This window comes from Thalassophryne amazonica, chromosome 2 (assembly GCF_902500255.1).
Source record: "Thalassophryne amazonica chromosome 2, fThaAma1.1, whole genome shotgun sequence".
In the NCBI taxonomy this organism is placed as follows: Eukaryota; Metazoa; Chordata; class Actinopteri; order Batrachoidiformes; family Batrachoididae; genus Thalassophryne; species Thalassophryne amazonica.
The window spans coordinates 37,291,428-37,315,557 of NC_047104.1; the positions used below are offsets into that span (position 1 = coordinate 37,291,428).

Consider the following 24,130-nt stretch of genomic DNA (forward strand, 5'->3'; position numbering starts at 1 on the left):
ACTCCAGCTTTTGTTGGCTTCTGGTTTATTCTTCTCTACAAGAGTCAAGACAGAAGTCAGACTACCAGAGCAAGAATTTTAGCTGAGGAAGCTTCTGTGATTTGAAGCGAACGCCTCACGTCAAGCAATCCAATCCAGTCAAAGATTCAAGCTTCTCTACTATGGAAACCAGCTGGACAACTGAGAGCCTACACAGATACATATATGACCATTTAATTTGTGACATTTTAGGGAACACAGAGTTTACCTTGCAGTCTTATAGGAATTGCCTCTACCACACGCTTTGCTTTAAGTGCTACATTGCATCTGGAAAGTATTTACAGTGCTTCACTATATCCACAATTTTATGGTACTGCCTTATTCCAAAATTGCGTAAATGAATTTTTTCTCCTGTTCTACTCAACAACCTGTAAGGACTTTTTTTTCAAATTTATTAAAACTACAAACAAAGTAGTCACAGCCTTTACTCAATACTTTGATGCACCTTTAGCAGCCATTACAGACTTGAATCTTCTTGAATGACACCACAAGCTTGGTGCACCTATCTTTGGGCAATGTTTCTGTGAAGGCTGTCAGTTGTCCAGGTGGTCTCCATAGTAGAGAAGCTTGAATCTTTGACTGGAAACTCGCAAGCAACCCAGTCCAGTCGAAGAGTCAAGCTTTACTATCTTTGGGCAGTTTTGCCCATTCCTCTTTGCAGCACCTCTAAGCACCATCAGGTTGGATGGGGAGCCATTTTCAGATTTCAGAGATGTTCAGATTCAGGTCTGGGCTCTGGCTGGGTCACTCAAGGATATTCACAATGTTGTCCTAAAGCCATTCCTTTGATAGCTTGGCTGTGTGCTTTGGGTCATTGAATTGTAGAAAGACGAACAGCCACTCCAATCTGAGATCAAGAGCGCTCTGGAGCAGGTTTTCATCCAGGATGTCTATACATTGATACATTCATCTTTCCCTCAATCCCGATTAGTCTCCCAGTTCCTGCTGTTGACAAACATTTCCACTGCATGATGCTGCAACCACCATGCTTCACTGTAGGGATGGTGCCTGGTTTTTTCCAAATACACCTTCCATTCATGCAAAAAACAAAACAAAAAAAACAAAAACATTTGTCTCATCAGACCAGACAATTGTTTTTCATTGTCTAAGAGTCCTTCAGGTGCCTTTTAGCAAACTCCAGGTGGGCTGCGATGTGCCTTTTTACAAAGGAATGGCTTCCGTTTGGCCACTCTACGATACAGGCCTGATTGGTGGATTGCTGGAGGGAAGGTTTTTCTTCCTCCACAGAGGAATGCTGGAGCTCTGACAGACTGACCATTGGGTTCTTGGTAACCTCCATGATTAAGGACCCTCTCCCCTGATACAGTCTGCTGCAGTGTGCCTGGTTCCTTTGCACTGGTAACACTTTGCTGTCCATCGTTTAGGCTGATACACTGGCTACACGAGTCTAGTCCTGTGCATTTTTCTTTGCTGTCTCACGTGATACTGCGATTGACAGGGCCTTTTCCAAAGTGACATCTGTTTCTGACAGGAGATGCCTCTGGGTCCTTTCATTAACCCCACAAATGATCCCATCTCTCTACATGTGCTGCCATTGTTACAATCTTGTGTGCACCGGTGCAGCTGGACCACATATTCCATGGCCGTTTTGTTGGGCTTGCAGTTACATAGTCATGTTTGTACCCTTGCACAATTTCACTGGTTTTGGATTAAAGTAATTTTTTCCCATGAGGAATACAAGCTCTTCGATGGGTTGATCTTTCAGCTTGTTCTGGGTGAGAATGTTGTGCGTCAGGCTGTAGGTCGATGCTCCAACACTTATCGGTATAGCTTTTTGCATTGCAATTTCACTGGCCACAAAAAAAAAAAAAAAGAAAAAAATTAATGCTCGAGTATTTCAGTATACTCATCCCAGGTCTGATTCTTGTGATCACTGCTAGCATGCCAATTGTATCCATTCCTCTCGTCTTAGCCAAAGATTAACTGCAGCCACTTATTAGCTCGCTGAACCTTAACCTTTTCAATCCTTCCAACAGCTTTCCACTGCCCAGAAAAGTCCTCATTGCCAAAAGGCAAAGGCTATTCGCCCAACCGTTGGGCAGATAAATGTCTTACCTTATTCACCCAACCATGAGTGTATTTGACACATTTTGTGCATCTAAACTACGTTTTAACACCACTTTAAGGCTCTATTGCAGCATGAAAAGCAGCATATGTTTGACACATTTAATGGGGCCGTCTTTAATTACTGCAAAAACAAACACTGCAATGGATGAAAGCAGACAAACATCATAAGCATTTTGAATGGAAGCCTGTAAACAAGGACAAAACAGTCATGAACAAAATACTGCTTGTTGCCTGTAAGATGGTGTTAGTTTGATAGTTCCCTGGGTGTGATGAACAAAACAGAACCTCTTTAGATCACAGCGCTCCGTGGACTGCGAACCCTCCCACAGCTGGCAAGAAAATAGCTGCCCTTTCTCCACCGCGCTGAAACCAGAAGTGAACTTACAAGTGCACTCATTGGTCAGTTGTAGTTGGGCATATATGCTTGCGTATTTACTTTATTGAACCAACGGATGCTCCAAAGAGATGCTGCACCTGAATAAATCATTCAATGGCCACTTGTGAAGTGGATTTCACAAAGAAAAAACTATAATTTTACTGAACCTCTACAGCAGGGGTAGGCAACCTGTTCCAGAAAGAGCCATGAGGGTGCAGGTTTTCTTTGCAGCCACTGACTCCACCAGGTGATTTCACTGATTAACTGATTCCATCTGCTCAAAGTGATATCAGTAAAACCACCTGGTGGAGTCAGTGGCTGCAAAGAAAACCTGCACCCTCATGGCTCTTTCTGGAACAGGTTGCCTACCCCTGCTCTACAGCATACTGGTACACTCTGGCTCGCCTGGCTACAACAGTTGACTTCTATCCTCAACATTGACCTTGGCAACTCAAAGGTCTCACTCACATTGCCCTCGGCTGGACTCTTAGGAACACAACACCCAAGGACTAACTCTGCAGAGGATATGCAGTAACTGCATGCAGATTCACCATAGAGTGCCATGTGGTTTATATTTCTTTGAAATTGATGTAAAGTCCAAGACATTCAGTGGCAGCTTTATCAGAGAGCCTCGTCAACAACTACCACAAAACACTCCAAGCTGTCATATATTAAAAGGGGGCAACGCACTATTCCAAACAGGTATGCAAACTTCTGATGAGTGCCATTTGAGGAGTTCCTGCTGTAATGATTAAAGAGTAAGCAGTTTGAAAACACCAAGCCACAAGTGAAAATTATTTGTATTCTTTGAATAATGGCCAAACATTCTGCCAGGTATAAACGTAATACAACTGTAAATGAAAGTGGACCAACTTTACAGATTTGCCAGTTTTCAGGTTCTGTGCATCATCCTCAGTACCACTTTAGCAAATTGAGTATTTCTATAGTTTAAGAGAAATACATCATCCATTCCTTAATTCTAGTTTTAGATTCCTGTATTAGGACAAAAACCTATAATAAAGCCACAAGTGTTAGTGCAGCGGATAACGGAAAAAAAAAAAAAAAAAAAAAAAAAAAAGCTTCAAATGGTGATGCAAGCACCAAATTTGGCACACACTCAGACATTATTCTTAAAAATGCCGAATGACCACATGAACTTTCAATAGGTGGCCAAGAAGGGGTCAATTGAAGAATTACACAGGGACAAAATTTAAAAATGCTCCAGTCATATTGAAAGGTATTCCATTTGTGTGATCATAAAGATTCAAAAAAGGTATAGTTTGGACAATCTGACTGTTCTGGAGTTAAGGGGTAAAAACGGCAAGAATGGTGACAGTCAATTTCAGTTTGTACAGGGGTCAAACGTTAGTTGTTCCAATTTTGGGAAAAGTGATGGAAATTAGTTGAGTGAATATGGTTTTTAAAAGGAATAGTTTGCATCATGTATCGTGCTTAGTTATGTTACGTCATAGAATCCAATGGATGCAGACATTGTTTAACCTTTACTTTGCAAACCAAGCACGCAACCCAGTCAAAACTATTCCATTTATTAATTCTATTAGCTCAACCAGTAATTTGCACCACTTACCAAAAATTGGAGCAACTTTTGACCCCTGTACAAACTGAAGTTGACCTCAGTGTTTTTGCCCCATAACATTTCTTCAGTCCAAACTATACCTTTTTGGAATCTTTATGATCAGGCAAATACAGAATATCTTTCAATATGACTGGAACATTTTTAAATTTTGACCCCTGTGTAATTCTTCAATCGATCCCTTCTTGGCCGCCTATTGAAAGTTCATGTGGCCACTCGGCATTTTTAAGAGAGTAATGTCTAAGGAGTATGTGTGCCAAATTTGGTGCTTGTGTCACCATTTGAAGAATCCCTCAGTAAATATTCACTTATCTACTGCACTGTCAGTTAATTCTCAAGTGACTATGGAAGAATCCATGAAATAATTCGAAGTTTGGACCTTAACCTTTGTTCAGACCAAGTGCCATCCCAGAGTTCCCCATGCAGCAGTCATTGGCTGCATAAAGATCAGAGTTGTCCTGGCTTCCCTCAATAGTGGTGCAGCCAAGCTAAAATATCCATTAAAAATTCCTCATTTTGTGAGAAAGTCATGGAATTTGGCACTAAAATATTTAGAAAGAGACATCCTGGAGCTGACCTAATGAGCCACAGGGGTCAAAATGCTCCAGTCACGATAAACTACACCACATTTGTTTGATCTAATGATTCTAAAAAGGTATAGTTTGGACTATGACTGAATTCCATGGAGTTATGGGGTTTAAAAAAAAAAAAATGGTTGAGTTAATAGCATTTTAAAAAGGATTAATTTGCACCATCTGTCATGCTTAGTTATGTTAGGGGGTAATATGTCACACGGCATAGAATCCAATGGACATCAAACTTGTTTCTTGAATGCTTGGTCTCAAAGTAAAGGTCAGTCAAAACATTATGTAGTTCCATTTAATTCAACCAATAATTTGCACCACTTTTTATCCAAAATTTGAGAAACTTTAGCTTTTGACTCCTGTACAAACTGAAACATGTCATTGTTGCCATTTACCCCATAACATTCAGATAGTCCAAACTATACATTTTTGGAATAGTTATGATCAGACAAATGTGGTATAGTTAAACGAGTGGAGCATTTTGAAGTTTTGACCCGTGTAATTCTTTGACCCCTGTAGCTCAGAGGTCAGCTCCAGGATGTCTCCGAAGTGTTTTTGCTATGCCGCCCCACTACAAATGGGCCCAAAAGCTTACCCAACACTAAACCCATCCAGGCATTGCACAGTGTGACCCAGAACATGTCTATGGTAGACACCAGACCTGACCAAAGAAATCAGATTCTGTCCTCACCAGGTTTCTCAAAAATAAGGCCAAGACGTTGATAAAAAATTCCATTTTATTTTACATGTTAAATTGTTTCCAAGCATTCAAATTGCAGTCAAGGTAAAAACAGAAGTGTAACTTTAAAGTCCAAGTCTCGTAGTTTGTTCTAACTACAGACAGTGATTCAGACCTCTGATAAAGCTGTAATGTTGCAGAAAGGAAGTTTCTCATGCTGCAGTTAGTGACTCTAGGTAATATATATATAAAAACACTTTAAAATTCATTTATTAAAAATTTTAAAATTGTTCATTGACACTAGCAGCAAACAAAATCTAGACTAACATCTAGGTGCAATTTCAAGTATCTCAGTGCATCCATAAGTAGGACTCGTGTTCCCACATCTCAATTTGTGTCATGTTAGAAAGTGTAATGTTTGAAGTTGTGCAAGTGTAGTTTGTTTTTCATGGTTACACTGTGTTTGCTGTCAGCAGATATGCGAAGTGTGAGTCCAGTCTTTGTTTCAGTATGTCTGGATGGTCCAACTCCGCCACCTGGGACAAAAACCAAACAGATTCCCTGTGAGGAAGCAGTTTACCATTTCTGGAATAAGCCTCTCCCACAGTAATACCATCAGCTGATAAACACTAGATGTGGACCTGAACTACTAGAACTAACTGCAGTCTGTTGTAGCAAAAAAACAAACAAAAAAAAAAACCATGGCTACATTTGATGTTTGGGTGTCTTTTTGGTTAACATAACTCAGTTATATGGCAAATGTCTATAATAAATGTTTATACTGCAAATTAATGGGGAGCTGTATCCAAGTGTCCACAGAGACACAAACTGTGCTCATACTAAGATGCTCAACTGAAATGAGGAACCCTCAAGTCATACAACTACTCTTATTAGTCCTACTGGAAGACTAATGGTAGATTTTCAGTTTACCCGTCCACTGTCCATGACCAGGATGCGGTCTGACTGCATCACTGTGTTGAGTCTGTGTGCGATTGTGAGTACGGTGCAGTCCTGGAAGGTCTCAGTTATAGCATGTTGGATGTAGCTGTCTGTCTCTTCATCAATTGATGCTGTTGCTTCATCCAAGATTATAATCTGAGAAAACATTGGAATGCATTTTGTGCTTGTTTTACCATTTGCCGGTAGCTCCACAGTTTGTAACCAAAGCAGTGTTTGATATGATACATACCTTTGCGTGCTGTAACAGAGCTCTCGCCAAACACAGCAGCTGTTTTTGACCTCCAGACAAGTTTTCTCCATTTACTTTCACAGCAGCCTGCAGCTTTCCCTCCAGACTGTCAATCTGGACAAACATTACACTTTCAACAGTACCACCACCAGGATGGAGAGCCTGCCTGATCAGAGCATGAGACCATGAAACTGCTGTTTGTTCAAGTTTTATCTTAGCTGAAGTCCACCTGGATATACAAGTAATCTGAAGCTTCACCCAGTCAGCCATATGATCTTAATGAATCAACTGCATTAGTTCTGTTACACTGGGGGCTATAAGCCACTGTTTGTTCTTAACATACTTTGTTCTTCATGTGGGTCTTCTCCAGAGCTGCCCAGATCTCTTCATCACTGTATCTGCTGAAGGGATCCAGGTTAAACCTGTAGGGAAACATTTTGGTGATTGTACTTGCAGTCTCACAAGCAGAGCTGGGCACAGTTCCGCTGATCAGTCAACTTCACTGCTTAGCTTTTCAGCCAACTTTAAAAACTCAGCGGGCCAGTTAGCTTCCGCTAAAATTTTTACGATTAAATTGAGTAAAGTTTGGAGGTCAAAAACATTTGTACACCCTAAAAATAAAAGGTGAGGTGATGGTCTAGTGGTTAAGGTGTTGGACCAGAGGCTCCTTGGTTCAAATCCCAGGCTGACTGGAAAAAGGAAAAAACAAAAAAAAAACAAAAAAAAACACACAAAATAGTCACTGGGCCCTTGGGCAAGGTCCTTAATCCCCCTAGATGTTCCAGGTGTGTGGTGAGCACTTTGTATGGCAGCACCCTGACATCGGGGTGAATGTGAGGCATTATTGTAAGGCGCTTTGAGCATCTGATGCAGATGGAAAAGCGCTATATAAATGCAGTCCATTTACCATTTTATTCAAAACCAAACAAATCATACATGTTAGTTCCTGTCTGTAAAGACCAGGTTACACAGACGGTTTTGTCGGCGGGTAGTACGTAGACCGAAGTTCGCGGTAGTTCCGGCTGTTTTCGCGGTGGAAAGGGGCGGAGCATTTCGCCGATGTTTTGAGCGCCATACTAGCCGCAAATACGCGGATAAAATGCCGTTAAATCCACCAAATAAAGCGGAGTTTGGACGCTGTAGCATCCTGCACACATCAGGCAACGGGGGTTAATACCCAGTTCTATCCTTTACAATTGCAGGTTAAGACGCGCGTGAGAACGGTGGTGTTCTGCTGCCGCCGATAATGCCCTGTGTACCGCTGGATTTATCCAGGCAAATCCTGCGTTACTCCAGGAACTTTTGCATATAGGCACCGCCCCCAGAGTATAATAGGCTGAAGCAGCTGTCAGTGCAGGGGGAGGGAGCGCATCTCTCAGCCTTTTCTTTTCTCTCCTTTTCCCCTCCTCAATGTGTTGCTCCGTCTCCACCACAGGGCTACCCTCTGCTTCTGAACCAGACCTCTTGGTAAGTCCTTGCCGCTGCCAATTTTATTTTAGGAGGCATACTGGAGCTTCTCTGCAAAAATATCTGGAGCTGGTCGCGAGTGAGAGGCCTGCATGCAGCGCGCTAGCGTTTTTATACTGATCGCCGCCTATCGGCCGTTTGGAACGCCGTTAACCAGGAGGTGGTGTTTAGAACAGCATACTGTCCGCTAGCGCTGCCGTTGTCTGCCTCTATCGCCAGTTAAAACACCTTTGAGGACTCCATTCATCATCTATCTCAGCGAATGATATCTGAAGCTTTTGTCCAAACATCTATGCCACATAAATTCAACATTATGTCATAATTAAATGGGGGAGCTCTCAGAGTGTGACAACACTGGTGTTCTGTCAAGATGAGCTCCCATTGCGTAAATTGACAGTATGTTTGCTTTAAAGACAGCGTGTACATGCAACTACCTTTTTTTTTTTTAAGTGACACTTATTGTGGTATTTATGTAAAGACAAAAATGTTTTCTTCATTGAGGAAGTTCAACGTGATGGGTGGGGCTGAACAAGTTGATGCTGTGGAACCTGAAAGCTTTAAAGGCTTTAGAGCGTGCATGTTGGTTCTCCAACTACATTTTATACTTAATTGTATGGACCGTTCAACTGCTGGTTTTTGCTCCCCACACCAGCAACCTTAAACATGATGTTAACTCTGACTATGGTTGAGTTTCTCTCAAGCTTTATTTATACACAATAGTGCTAGTAAATTTTAACCCCCCCCCCCCCCCACACACACACACCTTACAGGAGTATGAAAGCTGCATTTACCTGACCGTCTCAGTGAACAGGACTGGATGTTGGGGGATGAATGACAGTTTGTTGCGGAGGTCAGTTGGGCTGATTGTGGTGATGTCAATGCCGTCTATCACAATATGTCCTGCAGTTGGTTCTACTAGCCTGAAGAGAGCCACAGCCAGGGATGACTTGCCTGAAGAATAGAAAGTAATTTAGGGGAACAACCCAATATTAACAGCACCTGCTCCAACAATGGAAGAGCTGTCACTATCCAGTGGCCTTTGGGACTGAGAACTCAAATGTAAATGTGCATGAAAATTTGTTGCAATAGCCCGAAGGCCATTTTGAGTCTCAATCTTTTCCTTTACTGATTCAACACATATAAAGTCAGGGTTGTGCACAGATACGTGTTTAAGACCCACTGACATGAACCAGGTATTTTCAGCAAGGAGCAGGTGAAAGCAGTAGTTAGTGGTAGGTATAACAATTTCAAGTGACAAAGACTAGATTAAGTCAAAACTGGAACAGATACAAAATAACCCTGACAATTGCAAGTGTGTACTGGCCTTGGCTGGGAAAGTAACTCATGAAGCCATTTTGGAATAGAAGTGGTTGATAGTTTTGTAACTGGCCATTTAGTGCATTGAAAAACTGATCACAGCTTACCAGAGCCTGTCCTTCCCACAATGCCAAGCTTCTCCTTGGCACCAATGTGGAGCTGCAGATCATGGAGGACGATGGGTTTACAGGGCCTGTATTTCATCGTGTAGTTCCTGAAGGTGATTGCGCCAGCCTGAGGCCAGTCATCTGGGACTGGAGTTTGTTCTATCTCTGGTCCAGATTCTGGCCTACAATGCTGAAATAAGTTAAAAAAAATATATACACACAAATAAAAATCAGTGAGTGATAGTTCTCACAGCAACTGGGGGAATGAACAGAGGTTTTTCACGTTGACTGACCGCAGTGGTCTCCAGGATACGCTCCACTGAACTGAACCGGGCCATCATCTCCACCAGGTTGGAGATCCAGTATTGACACATGCCAGTCAACTACACAAGATGAACATTTAATGAGTTGGGAGCAGTGCGAACAAAACTCAGTTTTTTTCTAGAGATACAGATTACTACTTATGAGTCATTTACAGAGTGTAAACAAACAAAAAACCACGCATGTCAGTGATTGTGCCATATCTTATGGCACCTTCACACAACACGATTGAGGCCGAACTACACGTGAAGAAGGATTCAAATGGCAGTTGTGCAAAAATCAGAGCCATCTTGAACATCTCAGACAGCAGTTGCCACACCCATTCGGGCCCAGTACCTGCACTCTGCATTTGTGTCGCTTGTGCTGGTAACCCATTTGAACGGTGGGATGAGGTCGCACTGCCATCTGATCATGCTTGCAAGGCATGTCCAATGCAGGTTGGACATATCGTGCCGAGTGGCTGCACAAATCAGCTGAATGGGATTATCGAAGTAGCCTTCACACCAGTGAAGGAATAGTGGCAAATGTCTTCCGAGTGCCCAGTTGACCCACAATTGGCTGGAGTTCAAGTGCCACCCACAAACATACAACACCACTCGTGGGGCACTTAGAAAAATTGGGACCATTTGCGTAGCCAGCATGAAAGTAGAGAGCAGGTGGCCACTTACTAGTTGTGTGAATGGCCCCACATTTTCCAAATGCCCTGCAGTGTGCCGTTTCCACCCGGAGCAACAGAAATGGCAAACATGAAATCAAAAGCCTTTTTGCTTATCGATTCCCTTATCGGCCCTTCAGTTTGGGACACCGGACATGACCGTGTCTGTCAGCGTGCTGTGGACAGCTGGATGCGCTGAGCCAGCTGATTAGTGCACAGTGATGCTGGTAATGCGTTATTCTAATCTAACAACTTTTTTTTTTTTTAGTAAAAAGTAATCTAATGCCTTAATTTTTCCAAATCAGTAATCAGATTAAAGTTACTTCTCCAAGTCACTGCATTACTATTATTTTTGCATTGTGGGTTGATAGCAGCATTAAACTTGGTCCGTGGGCAGGAGGTCGGGGTTCAACTGAACTACCCACTTTAAGAGAGCTGTGAGCTTTTCATCCGCGGTTTTCTGCAGCAGCTCGACTCGTCCTCACCTCTTAAAGCGCGGTGACAACAGCACACCTGCACTGAGCTTTACAAAGACATTTATGCTTTTCTCCTTTATTTAGAATTCTGAGCTGAGCCGCTCCGTATCTGCTGCTAAAAACAGCTGATCCTCTGCGACGCGTCAACAACCAACACTATTTTCCACTCAAATGCACCTAAACTCTTTCTGAGGACCACATGATGTGAAAACGCAATAAAACTTTACCTGTAAATCTGGTCATGTTTTCTGCATAAATAAATGTTATCCATTCTTTGTGCTCAAATGCCAAAGCAGGGGCGAATCCAGATGGAATAGGGGCGTGGGGCAGGGATGTGCCCCCCCCACAACACACCTAGATTAAAGGTCCAGTTTTGAAGTTTTTTTTTTTTTTTTTACTACAACTACTAATACTACTTAAAATAATAATCATTTTGACAAGTAAAATGTTTATAGAAAATTTAAATGTTAGAAAGAATTTAATAGTTACATTTATAAACAATGTAGGTTAGAAATGGCAAGTTTTACTGTTACAGTGCTGTCAGTTAAATATGAGGTCAAGAAAGACATCTATTTTACTTTTTATAAAAGTATTTATTTTCATTGAAGTCGAGAAAGGGCGACTATAAAGTGAGTTTTGGCAAAACAAGTATTGTCATGTTGAGGTGGCAGAGGGTTGTTGTCGGCAGCTGGGGAAAGTAACTAGTAATCTAACTTAGTTACTTTTACAACTGAGTAATTAGTAATTGGATTACTTTTTCAAAGTAACTATGGCAACACTGTTAGTGCATCAATTCATTTGTTTTTATGTTCTGTGCTCATTACTTTTACCTTACACATTTTCAGCAGTTTATGTACATTTATCCAAAATGTAATTGCTTCTGCTGCTGTGAGTGTGATGTGGCATCACACCTCACGTGGTCGCATTGTGTTCATGCATGTGCACACAGCTTCCGACAGTCTGTACCTGCTGCTGGAATTGGAATTTGTTTTTCAGCCCGTTTCTGCCTCATTTGCCTAACTGTTGTGTTAAGCGGGCATAAAGTACTGCTGTAAACTGCATCATTGTGGTAAGTGGACTGCATTTATGTAATGCTTTTCCATCTGCATCAGATGCTCAAAGTGCTTTACAATTATGCCTCAAGGTGCTCCTGGGGGGATTACGGACCTTGCCCAAGGGCCCTTATTTTCTGGTGAGGCTGGAGTTTGAACTGAGGATCCTCTGGTCTCAAGCCCAATGCTATAACCACTAGACCATCACCGAATTATGGTATCAGGATTATATATATATATATATATATTTTACACATATACAGCTAGTCTTGTTTATGACGTGACTCACATTAAACAGTGAGTTTCATATGTGTTAGTGTGCCATGACAGGTACCTGTCCAGCATAGATCAAGGCAAGGGTTTTCATGGCAACACTGCTATTGTAAGGAAACAGTAACACAGCTGTTGTGATCCCCACTGCCAAAATTCCTGCACCAAAGTCCAACACAGTGCAGCACCACCGTGAGCCGTAGCCAAGCAACAACTGGTGGTTGATGTTTGTGTCACTCAGCTTCTTGAACCTGTAATAAACAGATCCAGGCTGACTTGTTTACCATAGTGCATCAACAGAACACAAGTCCTGAGGAAGGAAGAGACTCACAGATCAATGTAGTGATCCTTCTTGTTATACACATGAATTGTACTGAGGCCCTGTGTAACAGATGTGCACAGAGAGATGCAAAATGACCGGCTGTCCCCTTCCTTTTTCTTGAGCTGACAGATCACATCCAGGATTTTGCTGTGGAAAGAAGAAAAGAAATTTAACCTGTGATCTGTCCTTTTAGGAAAGGAAGCTGAACCAACTGTTCATCAACCCTATGGAGCATTTTGCCATCATTAACTTGTCTTGCACTTACTGCCTTTTGCCTGGCAACTTTGACAGCTGCATGTGACAAGCTAATGTAGAGGTGTAACATTTTAGTACATAGGATTGTGCACAGAGCCTGAAATTGTACTTTTGTCTTGGAATTATGCAATGCATTTAAAGCCATTCCAAGCTGCCAATCATGTTACTGAGCTATGTGGCTGATAAATGCACCTTCAGAACGGTGCAGCCTCTGAATTGAGACAGCCCAAAAAGATAGACGTTACTTGCTGGTCTGCAAACCAGCTCAGTTTTTGGAAGAGTTTGATGTAGTTTACTAACCGTTCTAGTTTCCTGAAGTATAACAAAAAGAGGATTATAGTCCCTACAGTAACCCATATCCAAGGGTTTGGGTAGGCAAGAACAAGGGCCATGATGACTGAACTCAGGATAGTTAGAGAATACATGATGAATATGTTCATGAAGTGAGGTACGAGGGTGTCCATTTCATCCTGGTCTCTGGTGAAACAGTTGATGATTTGCCCAGTTGGTGTTGTGTCAAAGTAACTCATTGGGCACTTCAAGATCTGGGAAAAGAGACTCCAGTCAGGATTTCTGTATGAGAATCAACTTTAATCACATAGGTTGACTTCAGCCTTCCTACCTTACTCAACAGGTTGTTATGGAGTGTGGTTGCAGCACACATTGCAAGCTTGACAAAGCAGATTGATTTGATGATGGTTAGTGCCATCATGACAGCGAGTAGCACACCGCAGACCCACTGGTAGTAGTGCAGGTTAGGGTTCAGAGTCACATTCCCATCAGTTGGATAAGTCACATTCACTGGACACGTCACGTTCTCTGGACAGGTCAGATTGACAGCCTGGAAATCAAAGAACCCAAATAAACCAAACAAGTCCTTCAGGGTGCATTAAATGGACTGCATTTATATAGCACTTTTCCACTTGCATCATGCAAGGCGTGTGCACACAGGGAGCAACTAGGGCAGGGGTCTTCAACTCCAGTCAACAAGGGCTGGTGTCCTGCACCTTTTAGGAAAGTTCTCAAAGGGCTGCCAATGACTGGAATTGAAAACCTCTTCACTTGGGGATTAAAGACCTTGCCCAAGGGCTCTTAGTGATTTTCTGGTAGCTAGGTTTGAACTGAGTCTCTTGTCTGAAACCCAATGCTTAACCATTAGACCATCACCTCTCCCAGTCTATTCAGTCAGGATGTTTTATTTCAGAGCACAAGTTGAGATTACAACAACTGTTTTAAAGATTTAGTCTCTTGAAGTGTTTTATTGTACATTTACAGAAGCCTTTGCAGTGTGTTTCCCATTTTAATTCTAGATGAGAGACCAAGCTCCCTCTTCCACCTTTGATGTCAGTAGTTTTAACATGTTGTATTGCCACTGAGTAGTATTTTTGGCACAAGTTGAATTCAATTTTAGAGAGCTGTCTTGATTAAAATGGTGCCTGTCAGCACATACCTCCTCTACCATCAAGCCTAATTCAGACTGAGTTAGAAATTGGGCAACAGACTAAAAGTTTGTGCCAGATGTCATTTTCTTCTGCATAGCAAGTTATTACTTGGCCTGATGTAACTGCTTTCTGTAGTACTGGTAATTAGGGATGTCCCCATCCGATCACGTGATCGGAAATTGGGCCCGATCATGTCAGACTTGATCGAAATTGGACGTTGCATCCTGATCACGAATGCGATAGATTTTATTCTCATTTTGATCAGTGCTGTTTCAGGCTCATTGTTGCAAATAATGGGCCTTTCACGCATCGGAAGTGTCAGACGCGTTGCTTTTTAGAGGCGTCAGAAGCATCACTTTAGCTTGGCTTTTGATGTGACGCTTCTGACAGCGGGAGTGCGCATTGCCGCCAGGCTGACACTGTCAAAGGTCAACCCAATCTTTTTTTTTTTTTTTTTTTTTTTTTTTTTTTTTAAATTGAACAAAAGAAAAAACATAAGTTCAACCGGACAGAGGTGGGGGGAGTAACGCGCGCAGTTTCTTTCGCAGAACTGCTGTTTGTGTGTTTACGCGCTCAGCCTGATGCCTCGATGGAATGACAAGAGGATGATGGACACTTTCCCACTGAAACTCTTGCTCAGTCATCCTTCCGTGTGCAGCAGGACCCGGTGCTGACCAAGTCCTCAGGATGACGATCTGTCATCAGATTAACAAAAACACCCAAATTGTCCTGTGATTGTCTGCAAAATGGAGCGAGAGATTGTATGCGCACGAGTGACGTGCACACTCATCACATTTAGGAGCGTGTCTTAAAGAGCTTCCGTCTTCATTCACTGCGCTGCTCTGAACTTGTTGAACACTGAAAGCATCAGAGGGGCACACTGAGGACTGTCAGGACGCAAATGGAAGTTTTTTTTTTCCCTTTTCAAGTTGACTTTTGAACTTTCGACGCTCTGAGCTGTGACGTAGCTTCACGCTGTCCAATAGGAATGATGCGTCGGGCCAAAACATGGAAGACTAGTGGCAGAAACCACTGATCTGTACAAATGGTAAATGGACTGCATTTATATAGCGCTTTTCCATCTGCATCAGACTCTCAAAGTGCTTTACAATTATGCCTCACATTCACCCCGATGTCAGGGTGCTGCCATACAAGGCGCTCACTACACACCGGGAGCAATAGGGGATCAGAGACCTTGCCCAAGGGCCCTTAGTGATTTTCCAGTCAGGTGGGGATTTGAACCACAGATCAGTACAGAAACCACATGTCTGAAGAAAAATCCTTGGAAATGTTTTTTTGTTGTTTGTTACCTCAATTTCTGATTGCTGTTTAAAAAAAAAAAAAAAAGTTTAGAATACTTGTAATTAAAATAGCTAAATCAATAAATTGTTCTTTAAAAACCTCTCATCTATAAATTAAAACCACCTGTTATTTCAGATTAGATAATTTCTTGTTTAACATAAGGAACCTTTGACATTTATTTTTAGAGAAAACATGGAAATTTGTACATTTTTTAAGTCTGGTAGATTACTTGATTGTTCAAGCTACCTCAAGGAGAAGTACACTGTTTAAGTGATAAATAATAAAATAAGGTGATTAAAATGAAATGATTTAGCATTTGTTCATTGTTCATTCAGTTTTCTAAAGTATCGGATCAGGACATGGTGTCGGCAGATACTCAATCGGATCGGGGCCAAAAAAAACCTGATCAGGAATTCCTACTGGTAATTGCCAAAGTTTACTTTGCTGTTGAGTGTGTCCAAGAGATCGTAAACTAAGATGCCGCCAATGTCTGCAAATTTAATTTCTGTTAACCCTTAGAGCATCTCGATTTTACAAAGAAAAATTTTCATATAATGCTCACGTGTTTCATATCAAGACGTTCATAACAGTCAGCTTTATCAGTGATATAGTTCACAATGGACCCGATGTCAGACTGGAAGGACATTGTATTTTGGAAGAGAAATTTCTTAGACTACAATGTCTACGTAATGTAGTCAATAATTACCCTTCTCTCAATATCTACAGTGGTCTAAGTTGTACTGCCACTTTAAAATGTCAAGTATCAGATTAAACCATTTTGACAAATCCATCTGAAGCATTCTGTGACCAGTTTACAAAATTGTTTAGTTTCAAGTTAACTGTCGGTGCACTTCTTACCCTGTGTCCTTGCTGCAACCAGTTGCTGATCCACCAGGAAGTTGTTGCTGTGGTTGCCACCATCAGAACAAAGATGATGATCAAGAAGACTGTAAAGAACCCTGGAGGTGACATTCAAAACAAGCAACAGGACAATCACAGGAGCTAAGTGTCTCAAGAAATTAGTTTCTTTATGTACAATTACTTTTACATAAGCATGTCTTATGGTGTGAGGAGACAGGCGAGTGTCTGCAGTGATAATAGGCAGGAAATCATTTATCTAGTTTTCTTTTTGGGGGAAGGACACCCACCAAGTGTTTTGGATGCTATAGAGTCAACAGGTCAGTAAGAGTTTGCCAAGACGTAATGTACATTGTCCTATTGCATCATGGAAGGAGACCATAGTGCTGTATCAAAGCAGAACCCTGTGTTATGCACAGTAAGAATACAAGGCTATCTGATATTCTGGCTCTGTGCTAAAGGACATTGTCCTGCTCGGGGGGGGGGGGGGGGGGGGGTCTATGGCCCCAGTCTGAGGTCATCATCCAGGAGGTCTCTGTACATTGCTGTCATCTTTTCCTCAGTCCTGACTAGTCTTCCAGTTCTTATCACTGAAAAACATTCCCACAGCATGATGCTGCCACCACCATGCTTCACTACAGGGCTGCATTGGCTAGGTGATGAGCAGTGCCTTATTTCCATGGCCACTGCTCATTGGGATCTTCAAAGCAGCAGAAACGTTTCTGTACCCTTCCCAAGATTTGCACCTTGAGACAATCCTGTCGAAGGTCTAGAAACCATTCCTTTGACTTCATGCTTTGCTTGCACTCTGACATGTACTGCCAACTGTGGGTTGTTATATGTAGACAGGCATGTGTTATAATGGAATTTACCCCAGGTGGACTCCAATTAAACTGTAGAAACATCAAGGATGATCATTGGAAATGGGATGCTCCTGAGCTCAATTTTAAGCTTCAAGGCAAAGGATGGAATACTTATGTACATGTGATTTTAGTTAATTTGTAATAAGTTTGCAAAAATCTTAACTTTATGTTCTCATTATGGGGTATTGTGTAGAATTGAGGAAAAAATTTAATCCATTTTTGAATAAGGTTGTAACAAAATGTGGTAAAAGTGCAGCATTGTGAATACTTGCATATACACACCTCTGCAAAGTACTATTCTGCCCTTGAAGATGAGACATCTCCTCTGGTAGATTGACCTTCACATCAAGTTTAGGCTTCATGCTTGGACTAGTTACATAGTACAAGATTTACAGATTAACTAGAGACAGTTGAGCATCAAAATATGAAGTGAAAAGTAGAAGATTCTGATTTTTGGGGAGGAACCAGCCAAGGATGGAATTGGGAATAATCGAGACCAGTGCAGGAAGGACCATTTGGATACACATTGTTATGTGCAGATGTGTGGGATATAATAGAAGGATATCTAACTAAGGTCACATTAATGCAACCAGAATTAAAACAGCCGTAATACAAATATACTCTTGTATCAATATCCATTTTCCATTATAAGAAACTGAATCTGGTAGAGAGTAACTTCATTTTTTTGTTCTTGCTCTCCATTACATTATAACACCAAGTAATAAAATCTGTTAACATTGGTAGTTTTGCATTTGTGGCTGCTGGAAGCATCTTGGTGCTGTAAAGGTTGAAACCAAGGAACTGGGATTCTAAATAAAGGCTCATTAATTATTGCAGCTCCACATCCAAGTGTTTTGAAAATCATGTCTGCCAAGGACATAATAAAATCACCTGCATTTATTTGTCTGCAGGACTGCTGCATGGATTTTGATAGAGTTCTCCACCACAGATGATAATTGGCCAAGGAAAAACCCATTCAATTTTGGAGTTGATCCAGTTTCATTATGAAGGATTACATCAAAACTACTTCATGGATTCATGTTGGGTCATGAAGGCTCCATTAAATATTGGAGATGATCTGGATTAAGATTTCACATTATATAGGCTTTGAAGGATCATGTCAAAACTACTTCACAGATACACATTAGGCCATGGTAAACTCTACTGAATTTTGGAGGTGATCTGGATCAAGATTTCACTTTACATATGCTTTGAGAGATTTCTTCAAAGTACTTCAGATTCTCACCAAATTTACAACACAGACCCAAGTAACACACACACACAAACATAAATGCATCGTTGCAGGGAATCTACAAATTCATGTTGCAGCAATGTCCTTGCAACGTTCTGGCAACATCAAATTGTTATTTGGGAGACAGACATTAGGGCATCAAAGACTCCATTAAATTTTGGAGGTGATCCAGACCTGGATTGGCGAATGTCAGAAATCTGATTGCTCTTGTTAAAAGCTGCTCATTTGTCAAGTGTGTTCACAGTGAACAGGTGCACCAGTTTTGTTTGTGTGTCTCAGACCTCCTGCTGCCTGGAAGTACTGGCTGATTGTGGTCCAGCTGATCAGACCTTCCCTGGTTCTCTCCACCTCAGAACTGTCAGCTTCAGAGGAGAACAGATGTTACTGATGTGTCCATATGATTAACAGAATGCAGTACTTTGCCCCTCCCTCCAGACTTACAACTGCTGCCACATGTTGATCTGACTGCTTCAGATATTTCATCTGTGAAACAAAAGCTACAACCTTTTAGCAAGTGTGAAAGAGTCCAACAGGTTTTAGTTTTAAATCCTAGATAGTCCTGCTTCAGCAATAATGTGGATACCTGGATTGGCTCCTGCTCCATCCTGGTGCCGGTTAAGCTCCGCCCCCTGCTCCACATTCTGGGGCTGGAACAAACAGCTCTTTTCAGGCTCAATGAGACATTTTGTCCATTCTTGTGAAATCAGATAGCGGCATTTGTGACATTCTTACTTTGTACTGTTTATTCTGGTGCTCGGTGACCAGTTCAAAGTAATATCCACCAGCAGTCATCAGGTCTTCATGACTCCCTGCCTGCAGCACCGTCCCATCCTTCAGGACTAGAACCTCATCACAGAACTCCATGTACTAGACAGTGTTTTAGGAAAAGTTAGCCGGTATGCAAGTGAAGCTTTGTGCATCTGCTTTAGGAATTAATATCTGTGGTTCTTATTGTAATACTGTCCCTTACAAAGCTGATATATTCCTCTGAAATTATTGAAAGTCATGTTGAATAAACAGGCCTGGGTTCTGAAGGCCTCTCTTGCAGGAGAGCCATCCGTTCACGAACAGTGAACTAAAACAGTTTTGCTAAAGCACAACAGGGGTGTGACAAAGGCAGACCTTTCACAAAGTTGTTCCCTTATTGGTCCCTGTGTGGTGTGTTCAGGGGATATCCCACCCCTCTGCCCATATTGAATCTTTGTTCAAAGTGGAAAAACTGGTTCAACCCAATTTGACATGGACATTTAAACTAAGACTATAAATTTAAGACTTAAGTAAGTAACTAATATCAAAACAAAATAGATAAATATATCCAGAGTTAAGACTTTTTTTTTTAAAGCTGCATGGCTTTTCAAGTTTCATAAAGGATTTGGTGAATTTCTAATAAAATCCAAGTAGTATAATTGTTTTTTTTTTTGGAAGTTGTTGCAAGATTACAGCTCCTAATTGGTCTCTAAAGTAAAGGTCACATTGATTCTATGACATGTTACCCTGTAACATGATCCAAATTATTCCTTTTAAAAACTTTACTCTAATTTGCATCATTTAACCAAAACTGGAGCAACTTTAACTTTTGACCCCTGTACAAACTGAAACTGGCCTTTGTCACCATTTTTATCCGATAATGCCTGAACATTCAGTCAGATAGTCCAAACTATACCTTTTTGGAATTGTTATGATCAGACAAATGTGTCATTTTCAGTTTGATTGGAGCATTTTTAATTTTGCCCTGTGTAATTCAATTGACCCCCTACCTGGCCACCTATTGAAAATTCAAGTGGATTTGTTTTTTCAAAAGAGTAATGTCTGAGTATTTGATGCTTGCATCACCTTTAAGGATTTTGCTCTAAATATTGTGAACATCTAGTGGTCAGAGTATACTGCAAAACATAGTGACCTTTAGTGTTTCTCAAACTGTGATAATACCATTTAGTGGTAAGCAAACTTGTTTTTAGGACCTTTGGTGAGTTAGGTAGTCTGAGTACTGGTTCAGTGGTCTGAAGAAGTTCAACACTAAACAGATTAGTACTTCAGAAATAGTAGGTGCAGTCACCACATGCTGAGTCTGATCACATCTAGCAGCACCTCATGATTGAGTGAATGATGTATATATGCACTGTCTTAGTGCATCTTGGAAGTTGATGTATTCAAGGGATTTAATCTAATCTGTCAGCTTCAGGAAATGTGCAACCAAGTTAAACTCTGCATGTCCCCACCTGCAGCTGGTGAGTGACCAGGATGACTGTTTTGTCCTTCAGCTCCTCCTTGATGACTTGCTCAAAGATCTGTTTCCCCACACGGGCATCAACAGCAGACAGTGGGTCATCCAGGAGAAATATGTCCCTGTTGGAGTACAGTGCTCTGGCCAGGCTGACCCTCTGTTTCTGGCCTCCAGACAGGTTCGCACCCTGCTCCTCCAACTGTAAAGGCAGGGTTAAAGTGTTGGACTCTCATTATAGTGATGTTAAGTGAGGAAATTTTCTGACCATGGTCTTGTCTTTCATGGGCAACTTGTCCAGGTCAGTTTTTAGGCAACAGGCATGGATAACTCTGATGTACCTGTAGTGGAACAGTCAGAACAGGATCATCGGTTTTGTAATGAGCCAGTCATGTGATTGTATGAGAGCATTACCTGGCCTCATCCAGGGGTTCCCCCATGAGAATGTTTTCTTTGATTGTTCCATAGAATATCCAAGCCTCCTGGGCAGCATAGGCAATTGTTCCATTGACTGAAACTGATCCCTGCTGCAGGTGCAGCTATAAAGACATTGAACAGGAGTGTAATGAGCCAAAATGCCTGGACATTAATCCACAAAATGTCTGAAGGCTAAATGTAGCTCTTAGTGAAATCATTCTAAGAAAAAGCTTAGAATTTTCCCTTGGTAAGATAAATATTAGTCACAAAACATCTTTGACCTTGAGCGCTCCAAACGTGCAAAACTGTTATGGAGGGCAAATGACTTAAACCTAAGACTGTCTTTGACAAGACGGCAGAAAGAGGAAGTTGAGATATTCTCTATGTTGAATAGCAGTGATTCAGTAACATGCTAGGGGCTTGTTTGAGCAGGGATAATGTTTGCGGTTGACCTCATAAGGAATGACCTTATTTTCCCACCCAGTGTAGTAACACTGGAGGTGAAAGTCATCACAACATTGTGATAACTGGCTACAGGAATAATGTTAATTCTGGAACAGATAAACTTTAGTGTTCATTTGTCTCTTAAGAGATATTAAGTCCCAACCTGCTCCAGAATGCTGCAGATTAGTGAGGTTTTGCCACATCCTGTAGTCCCACAGATGCCCAGAAGTTTGCCCTGAAAGAGAAGAAAGACTGTAGTAGGGTCAGGTTAAACTTTCCACCATCATGGATGTTAAACATTACTGTTAAGCAAGTTAGTGTCACTTACAAACCTCAACTCGGTGTATCCATTTCACAAACGGAAAAAGATCGTTACAAGGATTCGAAAGAATTTTATTGTCATATGCGCAAAGGAACATGTTCCCTGCACAATGAAATGTGTTTACTGCATTTAACCCATCCTAATTGCCAGTTAGGAGCAGAAGTCGCCTTTAGGCGCCCAGGGACCAGCTCCAGATGCATGTCCTGCCTTAGGTCAACAGCAGGGCTGAGCAAACCATGACCGGCCTCATGACAAACGACACACACATAAGCCGGCCTGGTACATGAACACATAAAAAGCACACACACAAGGTAAGACTCGGGAAAGAAAAACCTTCATTGCTGCTGCATTGAATCATGCTGCAGCAATGCAGGAAAAAACCCATCAGCACAATGAACAATGATCAAACACAACAGGACGAGAGACGACAACAAGACTAAAGATGCAAAGGCAAGATAACTGTTTCACTACAATATAGTTGTAGTTTGAACAAATGTCAACTTCATTGCTGTTCTGTGATGAATTCTATGCTTTTGTCAACTGACGCATGTTTGCATGTGATTAGTGAGAACAAGCAGATCAGTTCTGCCCAGTTTGCCAGAGGTGAGTGTTATTAGACATGCACGTTGCAATCGTGGGTTTGACAATAAGCAGCATGTCAACAACTGGAGGTTTTTAATATGAGACTGTTCAGTTTGAGTCTTTGTGGCAACATAAAACCCAGTAACATTGCTCACCTTTGGCAGGCTGAAGGAGATTCTGCTTAGGGCTGGTTGGTTTCTAGAGCTTCCAGTTTGGGACTGAGTATCATTGTCAAGTGCCTCCCAGGACAGGGTGGCATTGTCCATGATTATTGCAGGTGACTCATTGTTGCCCACCTGGATATATGGCTCTGGGTTTTTCATCTGCATTATACTCTGTAGAAATGAGAGCTCTGCAACAGTCAGATGTTTGACAGGTTGAACATGTGGACATTAATTGTAGCAGACTTACTGGATGTTCAAGGCCATTTGAAAGTTTAATTACCAAAGTCAAGTATCATTTTGAGTCAGATGTTGACCGTCACTGGTGGCAAATTTAGAGGTAGCACAGTTTAATTCACTGCAATTTGGGGTAAAGTCAAAATTGTCAGCAATTTGCACCTTGAGGGAGAAACCTGAATGTTTTATAAACTTCCATTAAGCCCCACATGTTATATTTGGTGTACACAACACTGAAGCAGTTTCACATCTTTAGTGTAAACATTCCTTTTGTTACTGTTGAAGTTACAAAGTTTGCCCAGGAAGTGTCAGTTTAGATGCAGCTGACTTCCATCACAACAGCCATTGAAAGGTCAAGACTGATGTAGATTACAACCCCTGGCAAAAATTATGGAATCACCGGCCTTGGAGGATGTTCATTCAGTTTTTTTGAGAAAAAAAACAACAAAAGCAAATCACAGACATGACACAAAACTAAAGTCATGTCAAATGGCAATTTTCTGGCTTTAAGAAACACTAAGAAATCAAGAAAAAAAAAAAATTGTGGCAGTCAGTAACTGTTACTTTTTTAGACCAAGCGGGGGGGGAATGGAATCACTCAATTCTGAGGAAAAAATTATGGAATCATGAAAAACAAAAGAACGTGCCAACACATCACTAGTATTTTGTTGCACCACCTCTGGCTTTTATAACAGCTTGCAGTCTCTGAGGCATGGACTTAATGATTGACAAACAGTACTCTTCATCAATCTGGCTCTAACTTTCTCTGATGGCATCAAATCAGATCTGCTCTTTAGTCTGCATCTAAAAAGGAGTGATCACACTTTGGAGAGCTGTTGCACCAAGTGGACTGACATGAATCATGGCTCCAACACGAGAGACGTCAACTGAAACAAAGGAGGATTATCAAACTCTTAAGAGGATAAATCGTCATGCAATGTTGCAAAAGATGTTGGTTGTTCACAGTCAGCTGTGTCTAAACTCTAGACCAAATACAAACATGGGAAGGTTGTTAAAGGCAAACATACTGGTAGACCAAAGAAGACAAAGCGTCAAGACAGAAAACTTAAAGCAATGTCTCAAAAATTGAAAATGCACAACAAAACAAATGAGGAACGAATGGGAGGAAACTGAAGTCAATGTCTGTGACCTAACTATAAGAAACCGCCTAAAGGAAATGGGATTTACCTACAGAAAAGCTAAATGAAAGCCATCATTAACACCTAAACAGAAAACAA

At 41.4% G+C, this 24,130-nt stretch overlaps 1 protein-coding gene across 1 annotated transcript in view; it reads right to left on the reverse strand.

The window, feature by feature from the left end:
- Window positions 1-5,812: 5,812 nt before the first annotated feature.
- The window catches only part of LOC117503517 (multidrug resistance-associated protein 9-like), a 132,483-nt gene continuing 114,165 nt past the window's right edge, over window positions 5,813-24,130 (reverse strand). The window contains exons 10-29 of the mRNA XM_034162783.1: window positions 22,650-22,829; window positions 21,754-21,825; window positions 21,144-21,268; window positions 20,998-21,070; window positions 20,728-20,931; window positions 19,241-19,375; window positions 19,092-19,155; window positions 18,790-18,870; window positions 16,394-16,494; window positions 13,414-13,632; window positions 13,092-13,336; window positions 12,546-12,683; window positions 12,279-12,465; window positions 9,734-9,823; window positions 9,441-9,630; window positions 8,808-8,967; window positions 6,893-6,971; window positions 6,550-6,663; window positions 6,291-6,455; window positions 5,813-5,896 (exon numbers count right to left, since the gene is read on the reverse strand). Coding sequence (XP_034018674.1) covers window positions 5,813-5,896; window positions 6,291-6,455; window positions 6,550-6,663; window positions 6,893-6,971; window positions 8,808-8,967; window positions 9,441-9,630; window positions 9,734-9,823; window positions 12,279-12,465; window positions 12,546-12,683; window positions 13,092-13,336; window positions 13,414-13,632; window positions 16,394-16,494; window positions 18,790-18,870; window positions 19,092-19,155; window positions 19,241-19,375; window positions 20,728-20,931; window positions 20,998-21,070; window positions 21,144-21,268; window positions 21,754-21,825; window positions 22,650-22,829 — 2,706 coding nt within the window. The remainder of the gene's footprint in view (window positions 5,897-6,290; window positions 6,456-6,549; window positions 6,664-6,892; window positions 6,972-8,807; window positions 8,968-9,440; window positions 9,631-9,733; window positions 9,824-12,278; window positions 12,466-12,545; window positions 12,684-13,091; window positions 13,337-13,413; window positions 13,633-16,393; window positions 16,495-18,789; window positions 18,871-19,091; window positions 19,156-19,240; window positions 19,376-20,727; window positions 20,932-20,997; window positions 21,071-21,143; window positions 21,269-21,753; window positions 21,826-22,649; window positions 22,830-24,130) is intronic.